The sequence below is a fragment of the Bombus impatiens genome, unplaced genomic scaffold (genome assembly GCF_000188095.3).
Source record: "Bombus impatiens unplaced genomic scaffold, BIMP_2.2 scf_0321, whole genome shotgun sequence".
NCBI lineage: Eukaryota > Metazoa > Arthropoda > Insecta > Hymenoptera > Apidae > Bombus > Bombus impatiens.
The window spans coordinates 1324183-1350702 of NT_176740.1; the positions used below are offsets into that span (position 1 = coordinate 1324183).

The following is a 26520-nucleotide window of genomic DNA, read 5'->3' on the forward strand; positions in this document are numbered from 1 at the left end:
TGCGACTTCTTCCTTCGTGGAAGTACGAGATTTGTTGGACATTTACTTCGGTGTATGATCGAACGTAAATTAGGGTTGACGCTGGATCGAACATTTGGAGTTGTTTGCAGAAGTTGGTTTTATAGGTTTGAATTCCACCTTGAAGCTTAACGAGAGGAATTTCAAACAATGTCTTTTAATTTATGCACCTTTTATATTGTTCAGTATCCAACGTTGCGTTAAAACAACGTTTCATTTCCACTCCCGTTTCGATCAACTGATATCATCGAAAATTTTCTATTTTAATATCGCGAATTTTATAAAGTTCGATGTAATTCGTACACCAGGACGAATCATTCTTCGTTTAAATCGTAGAAATGTTGTTGTTTCTCATCTTCTGTAAAATATCTACCATTCGAACGTGTACATTGCTCGTCTTACATCCTGATGCATTGTTCTTGGCGAAAGAATACGTAAATTGGTTACACATCGCTTAAACACTTGGTCCTTGATGAATTAACAAACCAGTAAACAACGATTGATCCAGGACAAATAATTTTTGTAAATACATAATATCGAACAAATGTGATTTCCTTCCAAATTAAAAGAAAAACGATGAATGACAAATGGCACCGCCAGTGCCGAAACTTGTCATAAAATTCTCTAACCTCGTGAAACTGCCTGTTGTATCAAGTCGACGATATTCGGCGGCTCATTAAAACTCGGGCCTTCGTCCAGCACGGTCGGTCGCGCTTGTTTGTAACAATTAAGACACGTTCTCGCATAAATTATCGGCCGCTTCCGTCAGTCGAAACGGCGACGTTTACGACAGGAATGTTTATGCGCGATATAAAGCTTGTACCGTTGCTGTTCGTCCGTTTCGTTCCTTCTTGCACCCTTCTGCAGTCCTCGTCACCGTTGTAACGACCACCGCAACTCCCTCCATGGAAAATTACGTCTCTCGAATGACGAAAGAAAAAAGGAACCGCGCTGCACGAAAACGTCCCCGTGAGTTACGATTTTGCATAAAGGCTCGATTCTTCTCGGTGCATCTTGATCTTGAGATTTTGTCTTGCTTGGTCGAAAGCTGCGTTTTGCAGATAAAACAGAGGTAAAAGATGCGGTCATGGTGTTTAAATGTGAGCGTTTTTTCGAACGTAACTTCTCGAGTCTACGATCTTTTCAGCGGTACGAAGGAAAAGAGAGGAAAAAGATATTTATTCGAAGAAGTCGTATACTGCAGTCTCTCTCGTGCAGCTTTTATAAAAGTATTACAGCAAATCTTAAGATTCGAAGACCCATTCATTCGATTCAACCAATTCTTTCATCTTTTCGGACTAACAAACTTCCTCGGTGCTATCTTCTATCGTTCCATCGATATCTCATCGATCCTTCGACCAACAGAAAATTACCACAACCCAAATATCGTACAACTGGCGAATCTACTCGTATTTAAAGATTAAAATTTATATTGCGAGCTTGAACGCTCGTAAATCGAGTCTCAGTATCTTCCATAAACAATTATTACGCACAATGCATGGAGATACGCTATACACGGTGGTATTATTGTCAGAAATGAGTGTTCAAGTTTTTTCCGCGGAAAGAACAGGAATCGTGTGACGATAATTCGTATAATAACGTCGGTGGAAATTACGAACGATGGAAATGATAGCTTCTCAGGTGTCGGAGAGAATCGCAAAACCTGATAGAAGGATTGTACAGGATGTAGAGGATATAGAACCAATAGGTCGACGAGAAAATTGCCTGGGCGTGGAAATCGTAAGTGACGGTTACTAATCTAATAATTGTTCATTAATTTGAAAAGTTATGCCAGGATAAACACTGCTTCCTTTTTTCTTCAACTTCCAGTTGCTGATCTCCGAACGTGTTATTATATAGCGAGTAGTAAATTATTTATTAAGGTTTGTGGTACGACAAGTTCAACCGGCTGGTATATACTAGCTCGAGCGGATTACCATTGAAATGCTAATAAATTCGCCACGTTACTCCGCAGGCGCCACGCCTCGCACGCATTTGAAAAGGCTCGCGGTGATTCTATTCGATTCCTTCGTGGGAATCGGCAAGGAATCCTCTTTGTAACAATGCAATCAATCTCGACATTCGATTCCAATCCCGATGTATGCTAATTTCGAATTTTACAATTTTTTCTATTTTTCGCTGGCTGATCGTCATTTCCCCGATAAATTCTGCGAATTTGCACGATCATCAATAGATAGACTGAATTCCGTTAGATTAGAGATCAACGCCAGATTTACAGATCTGTATCTACGAATATACTAGTACATTAAAAACATTAAGAAACATGATATTTCTTTCTCGAAGGACGTTGCTTATGTTCAATTCATTAAAAAAAAAAAAAAAAAAAGAAAGGAAAAAAGAGTATGGTTTGAGAATAATGAAAGGAAATGGAGGGACGCGTGTCAAGTCCAACGAGCGTGTCAGGGGCGTATCACGATTCACGTTGCGCCCTGACCTTACGCACACCTTGTCGCATCGACAGGCGTTAGAACAATCGTGGCACACGTTAAGACGCAATGATGCTTTCTGGTGGGTGTTGGTATGCGTCTCCTACGCTTCAACGGGAATTGATGTTTCCGACGATTACGCGTTTAAACACCACTCTTCCTCGCTGGAAGGCGGAAATCGTCGTGGTCACGTCGTGATCGTTGGATCGTATCGATCAACGAAATCAATTCCAAGGCGATCCGTTGACTTTGTCGTTTCACGAATGTTTTTTTCTGAATTTATACGTAATGTAACGTAGTATCGATCGTAATACGACTATGTAGAATAGTGAGTTTAAGATGGAGTTTGTTGCAAGTAGACTGTGGATGTCGATACGACGATTCTTATTTTTATAGATATCGAGAGACACGATCGTTCGGATCTGCCAAGTTACCTGGATTCCGAAGAATTTGATGTCAGATAACTTGATTACTGTTTTCAGATATACGTGCTTGACGCTTATAGGGAAATCCCATCTTTTAATACGTATGGTATGGTCAATGAATGAGGATAGAATCGGTGGAGACCTTGGAGTTTGGAACATGGAAGATGCGAATACCACGGTTACACAGTCCTTGGATTTCGATGCTGAAAATAATCGAGTAACGTATGTTTAGGCACGCGGAGTCTGGAAACTGTTTATACAGAAAATATAGATGATCAGGCTGAATCACAGAGTTCGATGGATAAATTTTGAGAAATGCGAGAAAAAGCCATTTATACACTGCGAGAATGGTTCATCAACATACGAAATGTCTGATCTTTCGTATTAATTTTCTAAACAATTTTCTTTTTTTTTTTACAAACATTAGTATGTCTCTTGTGGATCATTTCATTCGTCGTTTTAAGTCTGAGAATTTTCTCTTTCATATATGCGATTTCAATTGTTTTGTTTAAATAGATATCGCGAGGCATAACTTCATTAAGCTCGGACATATTGCGTGTCATAATCTGATCGAATAACAAACGAGTGTTTTTTTTTTCGACGATCCAAAGAGCATTCTGTGGTTAAAAAATATGGAAAATTTCGTGTGACTGTATTCGTAACGCGTTGTAAATGCAAGTCGTTCCAAAAATAAAGATCAAACGATACTTTTCCTTGCATTTTAAAATGTCGAAACGAGGAAATGCAAGGGAAACGTTCGAAACGAATTCGAGGCAAACGGTGGTGTTCGTAAAATTAAAATTAGCATAAGTTATGGGAAGGCGAATTCCCCGTGACAGGTTAGAACGAAGTTAACGCGACCCACGCGACCACGATATTTATAAAGCCTGGAAGTATCCGATTAACGGAGAGATTTAAGGTATCACGGTTGCATCGGGTCGTTCGTCTCGATCGAATATTCATGAGCACGAAATATAGCGCGAGGATGACAAATAGGCGACTAATTTCATGCTGCATACCAAAAAACCCACACGGACGTATCTATCTCGTTGAACGTTTTCACGGTTCGTACCAGCCTTGCACTCCGATCTCGATGAAAAATGTTTCGAATCGAATCGATAGCCGTAACTAGAGGACACCATATAGATACAAAGTGATCGACCCTGTAATTTCTAGAAAATTTCTTTTAGAGAAACTTTCCAAGAAACTCTTGCTGCTTAATCCTTAGCATCGGTAAATATTGTGTTAGTTTTTTACATTTTCCTCCCACTTCAAACTTGATTATACCTATTTGTGGCAAACACAAACATAACCGCGCCTAGGCGAAGTCTAAATATGCTAACAAAATATTGCGACAATATTCTCAAGAAGTTTTCCTCGTAGTCTTTCTTCAAACGCGATCATACCTAATGTAATTTTCCTCTCACGTAGAAAATATTTATACGTACATTTTTAAACGTAACGACGTCTAATTCGTACTTAATCCTAGCTATACCTAATCTTAGCAAAGCGAAATTTAGCTATATTGGGAAATATTATAAATAATATTCGCAAGAAATTTCTACAATTTTCCTTTCAAATTGTACCACTATTCTAAACCTAACCATACTCATTTCCAAACTTAACCATATTCGACTGTAATCGATTTCAAATCCAAACAATATAATTATCAGAACGAATCTGTCTCGTCGATCCATTAGAAGTTAATCATCGATGGTTTCGACAAACATTTATCACTTTAAGCTTCAAACTATTGAAACATCTTGAAACGGTTAACAACGAACGATCGTAGCTTACTTTCACTCATCGTATCCCGTTTCGCGTTCCTTTATCATGACAGCTTTCCCATTAAGTATCACTCACGATGAACAAAGGCCATAAATATTCTCGTATCGTGATAGACAATCAATTTCTGTAAGATCCTGGGCAAGAATCAGAGGAAACGTACGTATGAATCGAGTATCCATTGAATAATTTTTAATCGTGCAACACGTTCGATTTCATAAGCGATTTACATGATTCGTATATCGGCGGTCTGCTAGGAAGAAACGATTCGATGAAGACACGGGGTTAAGAATAATTAATTTCAGTCGCTAGGAACGTCTGGACTGGATGACAAATTACTTCCGGATCCCATTACTAGCCTCGTAGCGTAGTTAGTACCGCGTAAGAATAATTCGTGATCTCAGGCGAGATTAATCACGGAAAGGACGATGAAACGACAACAATAGGAAACAAGAGAACGAACGTTCCTATGAACCTTTCTAAAAATAACGCCTCTTCCCTGATCATTCATCTTTCGCGCGTTTCGGTCGGTTCGATCGCGCGGTTTTTCATAAATTCGTGAAAAATGTTTATTTTCAATTTCAGGAAGTTTCTGGTACTCGTTCGTGACGTTCCTGGCATACGTTCCGAGACTCGTCACTTGCTTTCTGAAAAATATTTCAACGTACCGCTGAATCGTTTGGGAAGATCGCAAGGAGAAGAAAAATTTAAACGCGATATATCTTTGCAGAGTTAATATGGAATTTATAGAATTAGGATTTATATAGAATTAATATTTTATTGAATCGCATATCATTCGTTTCCTTCGACGATTTCTCGTCAAATATTTACATATGAAACTTATTGTTGGTACGTGGATTGCCAGACGCGCTACGAACTTTTCAGACAACCAAATAAAGCTACGGAAAAGATCTTTTATTATCTTTCTCAGCACAAAAATAAATTCACCGGGAGATTCTTTTCCTCGGGAAACAAAGAGGCAAAGCTACTCGTGTTTTTCCTGCCAGCGTTTCCTGATTCTTGGTTGCCGGAGGAACTCGAAACAGTAGTTTATCACGGAGGTAGTGCACGTACATATGTAGGTGCCTCCTCAAAGCAGCTGATTCGTATCCATCATCCTTTTGTCTAGAGGCAGCCGAACCCCCACGACGATTTAACTTACGAATTAATCAACCGTTGGTGGAACGAAGTTTCGTACCACGGCGTCACTCATTATTCTTCTTACGCGGCCAGATAAATGACGGCAGTTAATTACGAACACGTAGAACCCCGTGGCAAACCGCGACCCACCCGGACAACTGGAAAACTTGGTGTAATTTCATTTTGCCAACGAGTCGACCAACGATCTCTGATGTCTTCTCGCGATACGTATAATGATTTACCTAAAATTGATAAAAAAAAAACAAAAATATTTCCCATACTGATACGTAACAATTTTCGTTTCTTATCGACAAACGTCACGACAAGCATTGTTGACGAATCTCTAGAATTCAATCTATGCGCAAGTGACAACTCAGGCTAAGAGTTTCATTTCATTAAACTTATACATATTGTGTTGGTAACTAAGTGATTGCGGATTTTGTCATTAGGTGGTATTGACAAAATCCGCAATCACTTAGTTGCCAACTCAATATGTACGTATAGAAATTCTAAGAACTTGAAACTTTAAGAAAATGCAAAGATACAAAGAATACAATAGAATAATATACAATGGAATTTCTTCCTCCCTAAATGGATTAATATTTTTAATCGATCTTTTTGCATCGCAGTATGATATATGAATCGGTACGATCAGTTTCTGGATAAAGTTAACGTTACTCTTAACAAGTACGATGCTCTGATATTTCCTTCCTGATTTTGTAATATCTTCTCACAGCCGGAATTAGTCATTATGCGCCTCTTGCTCTTTTCCGGAAATCACGGAAGGAAGTAAAATGGGTAACTGGGTCGACAGAATGAACCACAACGATTCTTCAAAATCTGTCGGGCCATTCGTTATCTCGGCAGAGTAAGCCCAACGACCACGCTTACCAGGATAATTACCGAGTCGAGCGTGGCTGGGTCTCAGTTGACCGATTAAAAATCGCGATCCGCTTGTCTCGCTTATCTCCTCCCCTTTTGTAACGAACAACCGACGGCGGCGTCGCGTTGGTTAGGCGGTGCGCGTGGGTTCCGCGATCCCGACGGTGATTCAGGTTAATTATGATTGCGCGAGGAAAACGACACGACGGAGAAAGAAAACTCACGAAGGTCGGGCACGATTTTCCACGAGCTTTTCCGATTCTCATACGTATACATAGCGTTTCTTTCCTCTGCTTGGAGGAACGAAGTCAAGGTTCGATACGATGATGCTTCGTGTTGATAAGATTAATATCTTATGAATATTTTGTTTATGATCGTCATTATTCCTCTGATATTGGTTGATTGAAGCACGAGACTCGTACTAAAGAAATCAAAATATACAAATATACAATAAATATCGCAACGAAAAAAGAAACATTTGCTTGCATAGTGATAAAAACGAACTGTTGCAAATCCGTAAAATTTCTATAGGAAATTACGCATTAATCATTTTGTCCGCTTCGATGTTAACGCTACAACTATTCTTTAATGTACATATATCTGAATTTCATAGATACGTTCATAGATACGTATGCAATACGAGACTGAATATCTCTAAATACAAATTGCGTGTAATATTTCAATATTTTGCTGGAGGCACATCGTTCTGACAATAGATAACAACTACTTAAAAACAGCTACCAGAAAAAGCGTAGACATAATGCTGTATTTTACGTTTGCTAATCCATAGCTAGCCAAATAAATTGGAAATATGAATTATAGATTAAATAATCGTACGTACATACTACAAATTGGATAATCTAATAAGGTGGAAGAATTCGAGCGTTTTTGAACTTATTTGGCAAGATACATTTTCACGTGAATCACACCTTCGACTATGAATCATATTAGTCATAACTGTCACAGAAAAATGAAAGAATTTTTATGAATTACCGCGACAAGATTTAATCAATGTAATGAGATAATTACGAATTCTGATACTGACAGGTGATTTTCTTTTGACACTTAACAAGGTTCTGATACTTACTCGTGCCTTCATACTCTGGTGAACGAGGCGCATTAATAATCATGCTACGACGTCGGCTCTCGTCCGTGGGGGAGGGGGGGTCTAATCGAAAGCGCGCGTATGACTCACAACTCGCGATTGTCGTGCGATGCACGCTTGACACGATTTGCTGGACTTACTTGGAGGAACGAGGAAAGTCCCAGCTTCGTTACTTGGAATCCCCCCGATTGACTGTCTGCGGACGTGTCATGGAGAAATTGTACGAATTTTGTTGACAAAGAAAAAGAGAGAGAGAGAGAGAGAGAGAGAGAGAGAGAGGGAAAGAAAGAGAGAGAGAGGCAAGCTACAAACGAATATCGTCGCAATTGGAATTTTCGGCACGTTCCGGTAGAAATTGCTGACCATGCCGAATATGGTGTTTAATGCCAGAATTATTGTCGATTAAAAAGAGGAAAGAAACGAAGGAGCAGAAACAGACTATGCGCGTGTTTTAGAAAAGTCATAGGAAATCTAAGAAATATATGTAAATCTAAAAAAAGATCTAAGAAGACCTAAAAAAGTTTCTATAAAAAGATAGAAGCCAGGCATTTTTCTTGGATTATATTCGAAGTTGTTTTAATCGTTAAAACGATAATGAGATTGGAACATAAAACTACGGCAGAGTTGTAAAAGTAAAAGGAAGACCACGTTAGTCGATAATCGCGTTAACCTTTAGAAAACCACGTGCAATTTCGGAATTGAAAATTTTCCACGGAGCAATAAAATTGGCTACGTTGCCGATTTCACAGGTGTTTTTAACAGGTCCGCTTTCGTAGTTCTCAGAATCGAGCTCGTTCCACTTACAGCATCGCTGGCAAAGATCGCTGCGACGATGTTTTATTCGGCGTTTAAATATTTTATAACCGCGTTAAAAGCGCGCAAGTATGGCGACTCTGTCAGTAACGTGGAAGATGGACAGAACTGGGTGCCTGTGGCAAAAGACAAAATTTATGGAACTAGCCGGATCAAAAGACGTCTCGTGTCTGTCCACCGTTGGCATCTGACGTGTTTTGCTTTCGACTTGTCTCTTTCCACGCGAATGATCACGAGTTTGTCAGATTAAATGGGTTAAAGATCAAAACCGAACTCCTGGATATCTTTATCGAGCAGCGTTGAGTCGCAAGATTGAAAAATTTGGAGCACAAGATTCCGTGAATGAAGTTTCGTAAACTCGTAACTGGGACAAAATGTGCGTTACAGAAGATCGATTGTTCGTTAAAAGAACGTTGTTTAAACAAAGTTAAGATGAAACAGTGTTAGAATGCCGAGAATTTGGTAATCTTTAACTTCGCCTTGAAGCTCTTCTTAAAACATAAAGATTTATTCTCTGTTGATACGAAAGCAAGATTGAAACGAAATATTCGGCAATCGATTTGTGTCAAATGTCCATTTTCATTTTTAATCTGTTCGTTGGAAGAAGAAACCAGAGAGATACATTTATCGTACCTTTGTCAGATATAATATCAAATATTATTTATTTCGACACATATTAAGAAATAGAAAAGACAAATCTACGCAGAAGCTGGAATTATAAATTGTCTTAATTCTTAAATATCGAAGAACGTTGCTTGGTTAACTTGATAATATAAATCGTTAAATTACGCAATATATACACGTATATATATAATTACGCGTTGTTGATTTCTTGCCAACCGTTTAACCGGAATAACACCTCCAAATAAAAAAAACACAGGACTAAGTGTTCCAACCTTCCAACAACTAAACTTTCACGAAACAAGTAAACGGACCAAGAAAAGTTAAAGTTCCTCGAACTTTAGAAACGACTGACAACGTATTTCGAGGAAGCGGACGATATCCAGGTGAACGACGTTTCTCAGAGTCGCCTGAATTTCTTTCCATCGTTCCAGAATAGGTTCGACGGCGATCGTTTTCCAGAAACTCGTCATCGCGAAGATAAATGTACAGACAAGTAGCTGCACCTTCCCAGCGCACCGCCGTGAAATAACGACATTAATAATGAATCACGCGGCAATTTTGCTTAAGTTTTACGATGGTGAACGTGTCGAGCCTAGTGGGCGGCTGTCGAAGGTCTGCCAGGCTATCTCGCCGCGTCGCGGGATCGATCCGCGACCATTTTTTCCGTCGCCAGCGGAATTAATGTATCTGCACCGCTTCCAGGAACGTGACACTAATTGCAAAGGACGACTGGAAGAATGGTGACACGCGTATATCTCTATGGAGAATTGTAACACACGCAATTTATTCACTTTGTTTCTTGCTTGTTAAAGACGAACGTTTGAACGATGATTTCGTATGATTTATTCGAGCAGAAAGCCCTTCTAACCTACTCTACGTATTGGCGATGAATTCTATGAACGGGTTCTATGGGTGCATTCCATGAATGATTAGCGAAATGAAAAATCACCGTCGATTAAATCCACTTTTCTAGATGGACGACTATTCCGTGAACAAAAATCATAAGCAGCAAGAGATATCAGCAGTGATCTCCTGTTATACGTGGTTCTTCTATGAAGACGTTTAGGATTGATGGAGATCTACTGTGCTTACTCTAGAACAGCATCATGGTAAAGAAAATAAGGGAGGAAAATGAACCTGTAGAATGGAATGTACGAACCGAAAGTCACCAAACTCACGCTTGTTCGCAATTATCTATGCAGATCCACCCTTACTCTAATAAACCCAGTACACTCTTAGATCATACATTCTAAGATGAATTCGCTCGACTAAGCGCTACTCAAAATTTTGTCCGAGAAAATGAAATTTATATGCGCTCTATCGATGATAGATAATCAAAGTAATTGTTTTTGGTAATTGCAGAAACAAAATGCTGATTCTATATAAGTTAAACGAGCGGTAAAACTGAAAAATGACCTATCCGTTAGTCAGCCCCGATCTTAACGCGATCTCTATCCTACGAATGTCCATGAAACTGACAAAACCAACCTTACAATCTCTCGGAATCCTTGCACCATCAAATGCTTAGCACCTAACCGCATAGACCATTGTCCAACCGTAAGCTACATGCAACATTTTATGAACATGGGAACACGGCTGAGAAAAGGGAAGGCAGAAGAGGTCAAGAGCCAGTGTTACGCAAGAAAATGCGCTTTCGCGAGCGGCGATAAGCGTTACTTTACTTTAGCGGCGGGTATCCTTTTGTCCGTCCTGCGCCGCGGTTTCTCGGCCGTCTTAATGACCGATGCAAATACACGTCGTTAGGCCTTGTTGGGCTCGTTTCGCTACTATTTGTCTTTATAGCTGCGGCATCGGTGCTCTTGCGTCCCCTTTGCATACGCTATCGCGACGAGGACCGAGCGGCCGGCGTCGAGTGATTTCTTTTTTCACGCGGGTTTGATGGGTTTTCCCGCGCCTCTAGATGAACCTCTTACGGAATGGTTACTTTAGAGAACCTCGTTTACGATGATGATGATGATGATGATGACGATGACGACGACGACGACGAGGACGACGATGGCGGCGGTGGTGATTGCGCTGGTTTAATGGCGATCTTATTGTTTGTTTAGAGGAGATGGTGGAAATACGTATGATGAAGCGTGTAAATTGGTTTTTAAAAAGGCTATAAAGAAATTTATTGTAGATTGCAAATGATGGAATAATTGTACGTTGCGCGAGGCACTGTGTGTGATTTATAGCGACTTAAATTCATGTTTATTTCAATTTCAAGCAAAGCCAAGAATTTTACGAATTTTTGTTATTTCCGCCTTACTAGCGAAGGTCACAGTTGGCGCCAGAAATCAGTCGGGGTCTCAACATGGTTATTTACATCGACTGACCACTCGGAATCGCATAGTCGAATTCGTTCAACAAACGTTAACGTAGAGTACGAGATATAAATACCAATCGTTTGATCGAATATATTTTGTGTATTTAATATCCTACATACTCGATCTATTCCACGTGTTTTTACGAAGTAAGTATCGCGAAGAAAGCACGCGTAGAAGAAGCGAAAAGAAGCGCAGCCTTAAATGCCCCAAAATTTCCACCGATATGAATCTATCAAATTTCTCTGAAAAATTACAAATTGCTGGTTTCCACCGCTCTTGGTAATCCCGGAATTAATTCTCTAGCATCCAACGGTCCGTCTTCCTTTCGCTACTTTCATTAAGATGGACTTGGCGGCACGGTGCGGCGTTCCCAATTGCAACAGGATGAAGGTGCGCAACCTTTGATGGCTGATGATTGAAACAAAGCGAAGCAATACCGAAGTTCTTCGTTTCAATTCAAAGGGTTAACGAGGGCCGTGTACGCGAGCTAATTAGGATGTCGCCTAGACCGTTTATTTTCGTCGGGACCAGGACGTGTCACAGCCGAAAGGGCAGTTCGAAATGTCGCGACAACGACGCTTTTAATCGTCTTGCCTCATCGAGGGTAACGACGACTGAAACGAACCCAGTCTGTCATGGTTTCTTCATTGCCGTTTATATGCACCAGCGAATTTAACGATCCACGCGAGGAAATTCTCTGATTCGGTACTTTTGTCACTGTTCAGTCATGGGTCTTGATACATTGGCGTAATGAAGGCGAAGAGGTCTACTGGTATACGTCTTAAGCAGCATAACTACGATTTGAGCGTAGAATTTTGATTAGTTTGTTGGAGTTTCATTTGCGACGGTTTATTGATAGAAAATTTAATTTGTAAACATGTCAGAGTTTCTTTCATTTGGAGGTATATATGTGTGCCTTTATGATCCCTGGGATTACTTTGGAAGTAGACGATTGAAGCAACTGTTCTTCGAGTCATTCTGCTCAAGTTCGAAGAAATTTCTCGAATCTTTTTGTCAACTTATTTTTGTTGGAAATTTGTTTCGAGTCGAAGATCCAGTAAAAATATTCTCTGGAATTTTGTTGATAAATTTCGGAATCAACCCTTTAAGAGTTCTACGATAAAATTCGATCAAACGTTCAGTCGATGTTCTTCGTTTCTATCGTCCAGCATTTGTCAGTATATCGTTCTCAAAATATTTTAAAAAATTAATTAATCTCTTTTCCCTTGCATCAGATATCTTCACGTTGAAGTAGATATTCCATAATGTTCACCTCTGATCTCCTATCGTTGCAATGATTCAAGCCGAATTTTTAAATTGCAAACAAATAACGCAACTGTCAGAATATCTAAGAATGATTTTCCAATCTAAAGACAAGTCTAACTGGAATTATCAATAAAGGTGATCTAAGACTTTTAAATCGTGCTATTACAAAGTATTATATTTAGGTTTGTGTGTACGTCTGAAAAGCAACGAACGAAAGATGATTCAATTGGAAAGAATTATTCATTTCGTATCTAGAAACGTTGTTGTGTTTTCTCGAACTCGAACCGCGAATTGGACGACGTTATTCGCGGAACATCGGACCGGATGGAGCGTATCGCGACTCCAATTACGCAATTTTCTTCCGCGGACGAGTCGCGAGATAAGTGCGACCAAAGCGGCTTCGATGTCGCGTGAAACTGAAGAAATTAACCACGGTTAGTTGTATCTTCTTTGTTTTCGTAACTCTATGCTTGTTTTCTGATCGTTATATAATTTCGTGTTATTTTCTGTGTCCGTTATTAAATGCAAATATCGAAGAACGATTATAGATATGACATTTGTATGAACGCGTCTGTAATACGATGTAGCTTACAGTTAAAAAGTAATTTGCAATGGCACTTGCGAATTTTATAACAAGTTAACAAATATTCTTCTTAGAAATTGTATTTTCTAAAAATGGAAGAATTCTTTCTTCGATCTTATTTCAACTGTATATCTTCTATCGTAAATTATTATAAATTCCTATAGATTTCTATTACAGATACAGGGTACAGGATAGAATTATTATTATTATTACTAGAATAAAAATGATTTTAATATTTCGAAATATTTGTTTTTCCCCTTATGAGAACAGGAAGCGTCGCAATTTCTGTGTTCGATATTTCGTAATAGCAGTGCCTCTCGAATTTCGCCTCGATCAAATGAACTCGTTTGAACTCACAAAGTTTTCACACCGTGGCAAATTCCAAGCGTTTTCGACTACTCAGCAAACAGGTCGAAAACTCCATCACTCAGGTGAGAATCCTCTTATCGTATAATTTCTATTTTTACTAATATTTCATACTTCCTGATATCTTCTTCGGATGTGTCTGGAGTTTTATGTAAAAATACGATCAATTTATGAGCACGTACACTGTCTTGATATATTTTTTGACATTCTAGTTTTCGTCAGATACAGAATAATTGTAGTTAGTATGTGTGTATCGATATAACGAATGCAGCGTTAATTATTCATTCGATTAAATGGAAATCGATAGATGATTCATATTCAACTGCGCATACAATGCATTCGCATACTTCATTATTATGCGTAGCTATGTCAGATCCACAGTTATAAAGTACAAAAAACTTGATTAATAGAACAGCTAAATATATCGATCGAAATCACGAACAAAACAAATTCGCATAGCTTTCATTACGCAATTTTTCTAATAATCGCATGTTCATATGGTAATAGTGATTTATCCGTTGTAACATCGTATCCATCGCAAAGTATTGAAATATTACAGGTAATTTATAACTGTTAAAATCCTTCGTTCCAAGAACGGAGATGAAATTCTGGATTCCAGTCAAATTTGTTAAAAAAACTATACGACGAGTATATGACTCGACGTTGTAAGTCACGCAATGCGTCAATCTCCATTAAAATTCAACATTTCAATCCGACTCGTTCAAGCAACAAAATGGAGAGATAGAAGGAGACACAGAAATAGCGAAACTCTTGAAAAGAGCAAACGCAAATCTTCTCTTCTAAACGTCCTATTTAGAGCATTTTAGTAGTTCGCTGAAAAACCGGCTAAAATTGCAACAAACTCGCCGGTCTTCTCTCGGAGTTTTTCCACGCGTCTCAAACGTCACTCGTCTCGCGCAAGGCAGCACAAATTACTGGCAGAACAAAAACAAGACATGTCAGTCACATAACGTAGCTGCTGATGTAGGATCGCGAACGTACTAATTATCGTGGCTAGACCGCGAATTAGGGGCGTAAGACTAAACGAGAGGATGGTCGCTGCGACGACAAGTGAAGATCGTCGTCGAGACGCGTTATCGTCGGCCTCGATCTCTTCGCGCTTCTCTCCTTACGTCCGCAGGATGCGAGATTCACGTCGTTAAACACGCGTAGTTCCTTCATCGTTCACATCCGTCGTTGACGATGGAAATGTCAGTAGACGTAAATCACGTGGCCACGATTAATCCAGACCTTCGTCTCCAATCAATCGTCTGGTTTATACGAGAAAACGAATGGTTTTCTTAATGTAAGCGACGATTACAAGCTTCTGGCATAATTAAACGCGATTAATCGTGGGAATGCTGGAGAATTGTTGCAGTGAAGTGTAATTTAACTCTGTAATTCGTATATACGTATTACGTATGGTAAAATGCAATTTACGAACGCGTGACAGTCTCGTTCTAGCTGTTAATGCCTGAAATTATCGTTCTATCGTGTCTCTGAAAGTTTTACTTCGAATATATTGTCGTTTGACGTGAACCGTAAAGAGACTTGCTTAATGACCGTGAAACCAAACTGGACGAGAGCTGTACACGCGATTTGAGTTAAATATCCTTAAACTAGTACGATCTAATACGTACGTGTAGCTACAAATTGATAGTAGCTGCAAATAATTCTAGACGTTAACCTACGTTACTCCGACCTGTCAAGTCTAATTACAAACGATGCTAAACACGTTATTAACCTACACGATACTAACCTGTCGATCGAAACTTGCTACGAACTGACAGCTAAATTCGTCGGAACAACATTTGCGCGCTTCGACCTATCGGCGCTCGATACAAATTGCCGCCACATAAATCCACCAAGAATACCGTAATTGTAAAATGGCGAGAAGAAAAGAGCAAACTCAGCTGCAGGTCGAAGTGGAAACCGAGGATGATTGGCAACAGCTGTTAAGTCGAAAGGGTTTAATTCTCGCTGACGTTTACTCCGAGTGGTGTGGCCCATGTATCGCCATGGTGAGCACCCTGCGAAGTGTAAAATTAGAGATAGGAGGTGACACGATCAACTACGCGATCGTGAAGAACGATTACATCGGCGATCTCGAACGATTTCGCGGAAGAAGCGAGCCAGTCTGGATGTTTCTTCAAAATGGCAAGATGGTGAACCTCGTGTTCGGTGCTAATTGCCCCCAGCTTAGAAAACTGCTCGTAACGGAGATTAAAAGGGTGCAGAACGAGGAGGAACCGGAAATGGTGCTGGATGTGAGCACTAGGACACCCGAGGAAGAGATTAAATGGCAAGAGAAGGAAGCCATCAGGTATCGTTATCGTCAACCATCGAATAATATTTTCGAAATTTTCAACGTAATTTCTTAACAATTATACCTGCAAAGTTTGAGCATTTTTTTATTCGAAATGAGAACAATAGACGCGTAAAGGGGAGGAATAATTGTTTTAGCCAGAGTAAGAAAAAAGCGTATCCGAAAGTAATGATATGGGAACTAGAAATAAATTTCAAAATATCGAAATATTCAAATATGAAAGAAACATATTTGATACGAGACATGCGTTTTGAAACAACTCGATGCGGTAATATTTTATCAATTTAATAAATATCAAATGGAATGTACCTACGTTTGTACATCGTAATATGTGATACTGTCATTCTGTCGTAGAACAAATTTTTTCGATTAACAAATTTTCATCCGAACAAAAACTTATTTCGATAGTAATCAGTTTTGCTACGAGTACGGTTAGTGGATAATGGTTAGCGGCTGATTGCAAAATTATCCGTTGCAAACAAGAAAAGTGGTGGAGGATCAACAACGTGCCAAGAAAGAAGCTGAGGAAAGAGAGATGTACGAGACGTTCCTGGCACAGATGATATTCGAATTGAGCGAGGTCACCGCTCTGGTTTTCTATCCCTGGGTGTTCAAGGAAGAGGGTCGACACAGGGACAAGTACCAGTGCCCTCCGTACCTCGAACTAATCAATACGCTGTTTAGACAAAATTTCGACGTGCTCGAGGAGCTTCGTGTGCAATTGAACGAGGAAACGATCGAAAAGATGTTCGTTGAGAGTAACGTAGAGATTACGAAAGAACTGGTAGCAGGTGACTTTTTAAATTCTTCGATATCCCCTTCAAAACTTTCACTTTTTATTACCGAAATTTATTATACACAGTTGTATTTACGTATTAATGTTTTATACGAGAGCTCTGTCGTTACATTTTGCTTTTATATTTTATCGAATTTTACTAATTATTTATAGACAGTTTAATAGTATCGGTATGAATTTTTTTAAAACTTTGTGGAAAAAGAGTTTATAAATACGTAGGTTCTTTTTCACTGAATTGTCCTGAACGCCATATGTCTACAACATTTTGCTTGAAATTTCGTCTCGACATTTTCGAGTGTACGGTTTGTTTAGCGGAATACGCGGAACATTGGCTGCGAGGAAGTGTTTAAAGATAGAATTGCAAACTTCAAAATAAGAACAAAGGGAAGAAACGAAAAACCGTTGATCTACTTTGATCTTCGTCGCAGGACTTTACAGGTGGCATCGCTTTGACTACAATTAATTTTATATCGTGATTGTTCGATTATTCTATGTCAGGATTAATGGACGGTAGAACGATAGCGATGAGATTGAAAGGTAGACGTCCTCATCCTGATTGGCCTGTACCCTATCCCTTCGAATGTCCTAAAGGGACTAAAAGGTGTCCGACGCGAGCGATCAACGATGTCGAGGATTATCTGATACATTTGTTAACCAGCACGACTCCACTGATACACCCTAACGCTGCTCCTTCCTCCTTAAATGAGTCTTACATGGAGAGGTACGTGTACGTTCATGAACCTGATCCCGAGGATGAGGAGGATTTTCCTCGCACCGATCCCGCGGTTTGGGTGCCTCCTCAGGTATTTTTAAATTTAGAATACACGAATAGAAATTAATCACTCGCTTTATACATACTTTTTGTTTCGAACTTTTCATCTCTCGACTCTTCTTTATGACTGTTTATCAATTACTTAAAGTATTATTAATTACGTTGGCTACAAAGTTTCTCGGTTTCCTCCGAGGATTATTTATTCCAGGCGAAGTAACACGCATTTTTCAACAGCTCGCATTACTCTCGCAATTCTATAGGCTAGAAGCAAGGTACACGTGTACACGACCCTTTTCTCCAATTACATGGAACTAGTGCACCCTTACGAAGAGCCCGTACCACCGGCTCCCTTCTGCGCAGTCAAGTTTTACTATTCAAAGTTCGCGGTCGTCCGTGAAACATGCGCATTGTACCCCGACGCGATCGAATATTTTGGCGCTTTCGAGTTCGATAATCCACCGATAGCCAGGCGAATAGCGTCCAGCCCCGAAGATTTCGAAAGAAAGGTTACTTAACTCTCAATTGGTATCGTTAGATCGTTAGTAACTCGACAGTTTGGATAAAATTAAACTTCTAATTTATTATATTATATTATATTATGTTTTATTTTCGATTGTATTTCGTAAATTACTGTTCGTTCCTAAAATTAATATCGATATATAACTTGGAATCTAATTTGAATCGGTTGCTCGCGATCTTGATCAGTGCCAGTTCAGAAGATCAAATCTTCTTTTCTCTTTTCTTGCTATACGTACGTCGACGATATAAAATATTGGATGATTAAATATTAAACGAAGAACATTGACACAGGCAAAATATCAAACTGGTAACGAGATATTCGTAATAATCCTCCGGAGGATCAGCGACGATGCTTTTTTGTCCTTCGCGAGCATCGAGCCGTATTTCGTCACTGAAGACGATGAAAAGGCGCAAGCGATGATAGACGAGTACTTCCCCGAGGGTGCTGAAGATGTTATTCTCGAGATGTTCGAAGAAGAAGAGGAGGAAGAGGAGGAAGAGGAGGAGTATTACGGAGAAGAGGAAGTCGAAGATGAAAACGAGGAGAATAAAGAAGAAGAATTTGCGATCTACACTTTCTTATGAAATCGTATTCTTCAACTTTCGTCCATTTTTTATTGCTGCACGAATGACGTGAAACTTTGATCGACAAACAGCGAATTGTTTGATTACGTGATGAACTTTGTTATGGAAATTGTCTTCTGATCGAAGAAAATGTTTTGAAAATAATTACAGTTTATAGTAGACTACTAATTGTGAGAATACGATAAGTTATTTCTCTTGTTGATAGAACGCCACGACTTTTAAAGTTCATTGGAGCGATAATCGCCTATGCAAAAAATAAAATTTGATTCGTTTGTCAATAGACGTTCTATTTATTCGCAGTAATTTTTACACATATGTCGCGTTATATTTATCCATATAGGAACGTTCTACAACATTCGAAGATTAACTCGATATAAAAGCAGTAATACTTATCGAAATTTTTTCTTAAATATATGATATCCCTTACCTCGTAAAACTGCAATTGCTTTTAAACGCTTATCGTAGAGTTTCCATCGTGTTTCGAATAATTCAAATGGCGGAGGCCTGTTTTTTCGCCGACCATGGATTCCATTCTTTGCGCGTTTTGGCAGAGCCGGATCATACTTGAATATTCGCTGTCGTTGGCAACGCGTTTGCGTAACTTTGGCAGAATTCCAAGCGACACCGCGGGCTCTAGAGGTTATATTACGCACCTGTCTCGCTGCCAATTTTTTAATCGTGATTCGCCAACGGGAAACGTTCGCCAAGCGACCGTCAAAACAAGGTATTCCCTACGAATGTGTTACACTGTTGCACACAATCTTTAATCCTCGTTTATACGTTAAATATATCGTTCGTTATGTTCGCCTAATTTTTCCTCCAACTACTGGAACCGGTTACCAGGCAAATTGGTAGGCGTCGTTAGTCAATTTTTATGTTTAAACGTGGGTTATTATGATTTACAGAAAGATTTAATTTGCTTTCAGCATTTTGATAGGCAGACAGTGGCTATTCGCTATTTTTGTAGAGTTGTTTTTTGTCAGACTATTGGGTTATTTAATCGAAAAGGAAAAAACCAGGTTACCATAGGTATATTTATCGCGGATGAAGCTTTCGCCTAAAAACTATCTTCTGTAATTGATTTGACAGAAGATCGAAAATTAGCGAATTATTTATCACGGTCCGCTTGTACGGTTAACCCTGCTGCATTCTTTCCTGTCGTTCTCGAACTGTTGATATATCGCGGAACGTTGATAAAAATACACTTTATGCAGAAGGTATGAAAAATCATAAAAATATTATTTCCACGTGGTAGATCACAGTGTACACCGTAACAAATGATCGGAGTGACGTCTACGAAATGGCGCGAGATTAGCGGAAAATCAGCCGCGATCAGAGTGAATAAATTGAATCGCGCTGATCGAATTAACGAGGCAATTTGTCACGCGACCGATGCGAGAAATTCACGCGCGAATGGCACGCGAGCTCTCCAGTCCCTTTCGCGTGTATCCTCGCTAAATTTCGCCAAGCGAACCGAACAATTGAACCATTAACCGAGAAGACGTTAGTCACTCCGGCTACTCAATCTTCCAGCTAAATCGGCCATTTTCGCCTGTATTTTTGGCGCGACACTTTCGACGCCGTACAGCCTCGCGAACTTAAAAAGAACACGAGGATTTTACATGTCATTTAAATCTTGGAAAGTAGCAGTTTCTTCTGGATTTATATTTTCTTTTTTTCTTTTTTTTTTTCTGAAGAAAAAACTTTATTTCTTTTCGGTTCTTCTGCGTAGTTGTTTTTTCCTAGATTTATCGGAGAACATTGATGAAAATTGAAAAGAAGGAGAGATACCGATTACGGAAGATTGAAATAATTTGTTACGATAATTCTAATAATCGCTAACAATTCTCATAGTAATTTTGCAAAATTGTTTAACGACCGTTGTTTAAAATTAAACAAATAGATATAGTGTTTATAGATAGTCTTAAAATTTGTTAGAACATCAGATAAGTCCTGTGACATCCGAAAATCCTTAAGGTTTTTAGAAACTTCTTAAATTCAAAGAAAAAGGAAAGAAAAATTGACAATTGCTGTTAATTTCCGATACGAAACTCAATCTCCTATCTCCGATAACCTGCGAATAATTCCCATACGGAGAATAATCGTGTCTCCATCGATTTACGATTCAAGAAAAATCGATATTCAATTTTCCGTGACAGAGCGATACGATCAAATTACCTGGCTGGTCGTGTCAATTTTTATCGATCATCGACCAAGTTAACGAGATTACCGAACGTTTATCAAAACTTCACGTTTATCTCGCAGGATCGATAGAAGCGGCTGGCGAACGTTTTCTTTTTTCATTTTCATGGCGTGATACGCACGGTAGCGCCGGAGGCGGTCAATTGCTCAAACATCGGTAATTATTGCACAAGCATTACGCAACTAAACAGCCGGATCCATGGCGAGGGACGTCGCAGGGGGAGAGTAGGAGCGAAAAAAAGGCGCAAATTACAGTTACGCCGGATAATTCGCGTCCATAGCGCGCATTACGTGCCATTAACGATCGTTTCGTCTTCTTTCCTCTTTGTTCCTCTCCATTTCCGTCGGCACGCCGATCAAGATCGTTTTTCTCGAACGCGTGAAAACGTCTACGTGCCACAAACAGCAGGATAATCGTCGTGGTTGATCGATCGCTTCGAGCGTGCATGTACACCGTATACATTGTAGCGATTGCTACCATGTACTTGCTGGGTACGGCGGGAATCCCGACTGGAATTCTTTGATAAAATAATCAAAAGGGACATTTGTGGTCACTGTGAGGATTTTGCAATTTTAATTGGAATACCGCGAAACGATGCCAAAGGCTGCTGTTGCGCTCTTAATTGGAGCTAGTCTCGTATAGCACCGTTTCCAACCATCACGTCGCCGACAATCGTGATATTTTTTCCCGATATGAGATGACACGTTTCGATACTAAATTACTTAGTGTATCTTCAACGACGATAACGTTACGACAATCGATACAGGTTTTCTATTTTAAGAGGTATTTCTACGAAAAAAGAATTTTAGGAAACGTATGGAAATATTTGTACGTGGAAAAGTCCAAGTATGAAAATTTAATATCCACTCGCAGCAAACGAAGATTATCGCGGAATCAAATTCAACAATTTTATTGAACGCACAGCATAAAATCTCTAAAGTGTCTTTGCTTTACATAATCGATACGCTGAATCGTAAATCTCTGATCGATTCACTTTCAGAGAATTCCAGAGATACGTTACGTTGTATACATACGTTGTACAATACGTGCGTATGATTATGTGTACAATATTTTAGTATCGTGGACGTAAGGCCTAAGAGATACCGGATGAACCATAAACCATATATCGTCGGTCCTTCGATCGAATAGTTACGCGGAAGAGGCCTGCGTGGCCCTGACCACGAGCGGTTGCGCAACACGTGCGTGGTGGAGTTAAGAGAAAAGACAAAGGGATGCTAAGGGGAGGAAGACGAATTAACAGTCAGTGTTAGTTGAGAAGTCGGAGGGAGTTAGCTGAGAAATCAGAGAGTGTGAATCGATAAGTCAGAGAGTGCGAATTGCGTTGTCGAGGGGGTGTGGTCCGCGTGAGAGAGAGCGTTGGAACCGTGGTGACGAGAGTTGCAAATTAACTATTTAGTTGTCTTAATTATGATACGTTGTTGTACTTAGTTCACGTTAGACAACCATCGTTTCCTGTTTAACCAACACCTGTTTAATCTATTTTAAATAAACTACTTGTAGTAAGATGCTGCAATATGTAATTCTATAGATCATCGGAAAATGTTCGAAGTATCCTGTTTGGATAAAATTTTGACGAAGGGTGTAACCATGGCCAACGAACTCGGTAAAGTTGTTGGAGCTCGTGAAAGGTCGAGAATCGACAGAAAGTTCGGCGTACGAAGAAAGGCTCGCGTACAACTCGCTTGAAGATAAATTTACACGCGACTCCTTGACGCCGATGCCTGTTCACGTACCCTCGTTTCTTTTCCCTTCTGCGATCCCTCTGAAGCGTTCAGGTCGTTTTCTTTTCGCGTGGTCACAAATAGGAACCCCCAGGCTCCATCATCGTGCTCCGAGCGAAATTAATGGCGTCGGGACGCGGGCGAGCACGATTCACCGACGCCTGCTCCTGATTTACCGTGTCAAAGTTCACGGTGAACCGATGAAACAGCGCCCCCGAGGGAATCGCTTTGTCGAAATAGTTGTCGTCGAATAATTTCCACCGATAATTCACCAGCATTCTCAGTTTTTGACCAATTTCTTTTAACATTAGGATCAACAAATTTATCAAATTGTCAAATTTATTAAAATTAGGAAAACTAGTAAATTTATCAGGAGCGGACAATAAAACTTTTTCTCTTACGATTATTGAAAATTGGTAGATCTTCTCGTGGAATTAATATTAATTTTTATTGCGATAGGAAATAAGAACATCGTACTATTTTAATTGCAATTGTTATAGCGATTATTGAGATATATATTTAGATGTACATAATTTTAGTATTGAAAATTTTGCAAGGTATAAAAATTGTTAATAACGACAACAGTTATTGTGAAATTTGTTTGACTTGAAATTTGAAAATGTTTTCGTATATTTTATTAAGACGGTAATATCTAATAATTCGTATATTCCTGCGAAACTCCGAGTTTCTTCTACAGATCGTCCTCAAAATAGAAAAGTCATTTTCTCCACAGTTTCAAGGTTTTCTCTATTTCAAAGAAGCGTAAGATCTGCCGAATGTCCGGATTCTGGAATAAAAACCAGGCTCCGAACGACTTTGATTCAAGGAAACGAGTTAAATTCGTACGCGGTTCTCAGCGTTTCCGTTTAATGGACCGATCGTTCGCTTCCGGCTTGTATGACCCACTGATCGTGAGTCAACTTATACGATACTATGAAAAGAAACACTAAGGCGACGTGTTCCTCGACCACGTTCCCGAGAAACAAACAGCTTCGATACTCGTTCTCCCAGTTTATTATCAAACATTCCGCTAAATGTTTATCGTCTGCTTTACTCGCTAACTTGAAACATTAAATACATATTTTACATATTTCTTAGAAATGGTGATACATTTTCGATAACGTTGCGATCACGATATAACGACACGTTTGATAATCGAATAAAAGTAAAAAATTAAATTCAACATGTTCTTTTTCTCTTTGCGTAATTTAAAAATGTGACAAATTTCTTCAAAAATGGTAAGAAATGCTTGATAATATCGCAAATGGCGATTAAGTTACGCGTTTGTCTACGTTATCGCCACGATACCGCATAATCTAAATTTAAAATTTCGATTCACGTTTCTACAGAATCCTAGGTGCTCCGTTTTCGATATTTTTCCTGGGTTATTTCTTTCCGGATCTTTACCAAGAAAGTGACAATCGTGGCTTTCCTCATCGTCGGTCCTTGACCCCTTTAAGCATTCCCACTTCACAGCTACACCGGGACAGCTGTTCCTCGCCAATGTCAGAAGTCGAGATTTTTCCGACCTGATGGCGCCCTTTTCGCGAAGGGTTCGTCGAACCTTTGCCAATGAGCAACTTTTTCTTCCAAACGTTTGATTCTCGCGTTCTTTCAAATATTTCAAGCTTTCATATCTTTGCTATAAATTTCATATTCGATAATTACGTGTCATTCTCAGACTTCTCTGCGTCAAAAGTCGTTTGCAATCTTTGATACCCAACATTGTAACCGAGTGTATCGAGCATTCATAGTTGCAAATAGAAAACGTTGCAGGGCTCGGAGAGATGCGAAGATTCTCGGGTTCCCAGGCGGTGGCGTTCGTTTGCATACCGCGTGCACAAGTTGCCACAGAAAATTACAGACCTGGTACCCGGTGGAAGTCGCGGCTAATCATCGAGGAGAATCAACAGCCAGAATCGCTGTTGGCAAGGTGACGGTTCTACTTCGCGGCCTGTGACGCACGGCTATCAATTACGTGATCCGTAACGAGATGGAAGTATTCATGGGCGAAGTATATTTTTTCCGCTCTATTCGTCGTCGACCTGGTAGTTTCCATGTAAATTTTTAGAGTTAGAAATCGTAACTTTCGAACCACGATCCTGTCCTTCTCCTAGTCATCGAGGCTTCCGGCTTTTGAACATTTCCGTGTACAAACACATTATTCTGTCATTAGCTCGATGCAACGAGAACTAGGCGTACTTTGTGATTTGTCTTCAATTTTAATGGAACGTCGAGAGGATCGAATTATCCGTCTGAGAATTTTTATAGGATCGGAGTTGAATATTTTGTTTTATCGATGTTTGCATATTTATTAATAATCTGTAATAATTATTAATAGGAAGCGAATTAATGCAAAGCGTCCTGTGAGAATGTGTTAACAACTTCGTGTCAGGTTTAAAGTGATGTAACGCAACGAAATAATGACACGCTTTTAAATAAAATATAGCAGAAACGTTGGAGTCGAAACGTGCAGCGTATTTATTACCCTGTGTGCGGTAATACAGCCGAATTTATGCATCCGCCACGAAGGATTCGCGAGATGTGCCAAAACCCACGCTGACGTAGAAACCGGCCCGCTAGCCACTCAAAATCAAATATTGAAACTGTTTAAGATACTCGTTTTATTTGAATTCGCACAAAGAACAAGCACCGAATCTTGGTTCTAAAGGAATTAGCACGTTCCGTGCTTCAAAAAAGAAAGAAGAATTTGAATAAGAAAAACTTGCCCGAAAACTTCATTCGAAACGCACGCTTCAATTGTACAATATCGCGTTCAAACGCAAAGTACATGAACGAATCGTTTAATTAACACTTCTTTCTTGTAAAAAAAAACTTTCGGTTAATAAAAAATCTTTTTGATGATATTAGCGAATTCTGACGATACTTTGATCATCGTATTATATGAATAATGAAATTAAAAGAAAGATACGATTGGCGTATAAAAAGATTGCCACAGGTGAAAAACATGATAAGTCACATTTCCTGACTTTTGCGTAGAAATAAATTTAAAATGCGATATATTGTTAAACAATTCCACTTTGAAGCTGTCTGTCCATTTGATTTTTAGATCGGATATGTGTTTTTCCTACTTTTTTGAACGGTTGGAAAATGTTTAATGTAGCATTTGTTATCCACGCTAATATTAATCACGTTAAATTGGCGTAACGACGTTAATAATCATGCCCTTGGCCCCTGTAAAACATTGTCAACTTATCGTCGGCTATTTTTAAAAGACATTCTTCGAACCTACCAGATTATTTTCATTTTCAATCACGGCATATTAAGATTACAAATTTTGTTTCATCCTAAAGTGATATTAATATCACAAGATCAATAAACGTACATTTATCGTGCTTTTATCGTAATCTTCGTGCACGATATCGCGTGCGAACGCGAAATGAATCGAAATATTATTCGATCGACGCGAGACCTTTTTTCATAGCGTCATCAACAAAATTTCAACGATTCTTCTACCACCGTGCCAACTTAGGTATGGTCGACACCCCTAAAAAAAATAGCTTGTAATCCAAAATCTGCGACACGGAGGTATCCGTGGAAACAGTTACTGGTCGTTCGAACTCGTACTTCGAGTATATTCCAGCCTTCTTGCCCTACCACTACTCTTCTCATATCGTTTCCATCCAACAGCCTCCAATGATCGGCACTCTATCCCTTCTCGTGGCTGTTTTGCATCGCGCTAGACACAGCCCTCCAAGTTCGAAGGTCACGGCGAGACTGCCGCTCATCCAGATACGCCACCACTATTCGTATCTACCCGCCGAGTTGGCGC

General features: G+C 39.4%; 2 protein-coding genes across 3 annotated transcripts in view; both read left to right on the top strand.

The window, feature by feature from the left end:
- LOC100748489 (sterile alpha and TIR motif-containing protein 1) overlaps positions 1–26520 on the top strand; it is a 140535-nt gene that overhangs the window by 43263 nt on the left and 70752 nt on the right. The window lies entirely within an intron of this gene.
- On the top strand, positions 14947–19060 carry LOC112212849. Its single transcript, XM_024367602.2, has 5 exons — positions 14947–16107; positions 16594–16901; positions 17405–17709; positions 17939–18184; positions 18489–19060. The coding sequence occupies exons 1-5, from the start codon at positions 15671–15673 to the stop codon at positions 18780–18782; spliced, it is 1590 nt and encodes a 529-aa protein (XP_024223370.1). The 5' UTR covers positions 14947–15670; the 3' UTR covers positions 18783–19060.

Coding starts and splice junctions, on each gene's coding strand:
- LOC112212849 (XM_024367602.2), top strand. CDS start 15,671: ATGGCGAGAAGAAAAGAGCAAACTCAGCTGCAGGTCGAAGTGGAAACC. Junction 17,710..17,938: donor CGGTTTGGGTGCCTCCTCAG/GTATTTTTAAAT, acceptor GCAATTCTATAG/GCTAGAAGCAAGGTACACGT. Junction 18,185..18,488: donor CCGAAGATTTCGAAAGAAAG/GTTACTTAACTC, acceptor ACATTGACACAG/GCAAAATATCAAACTGGTAA.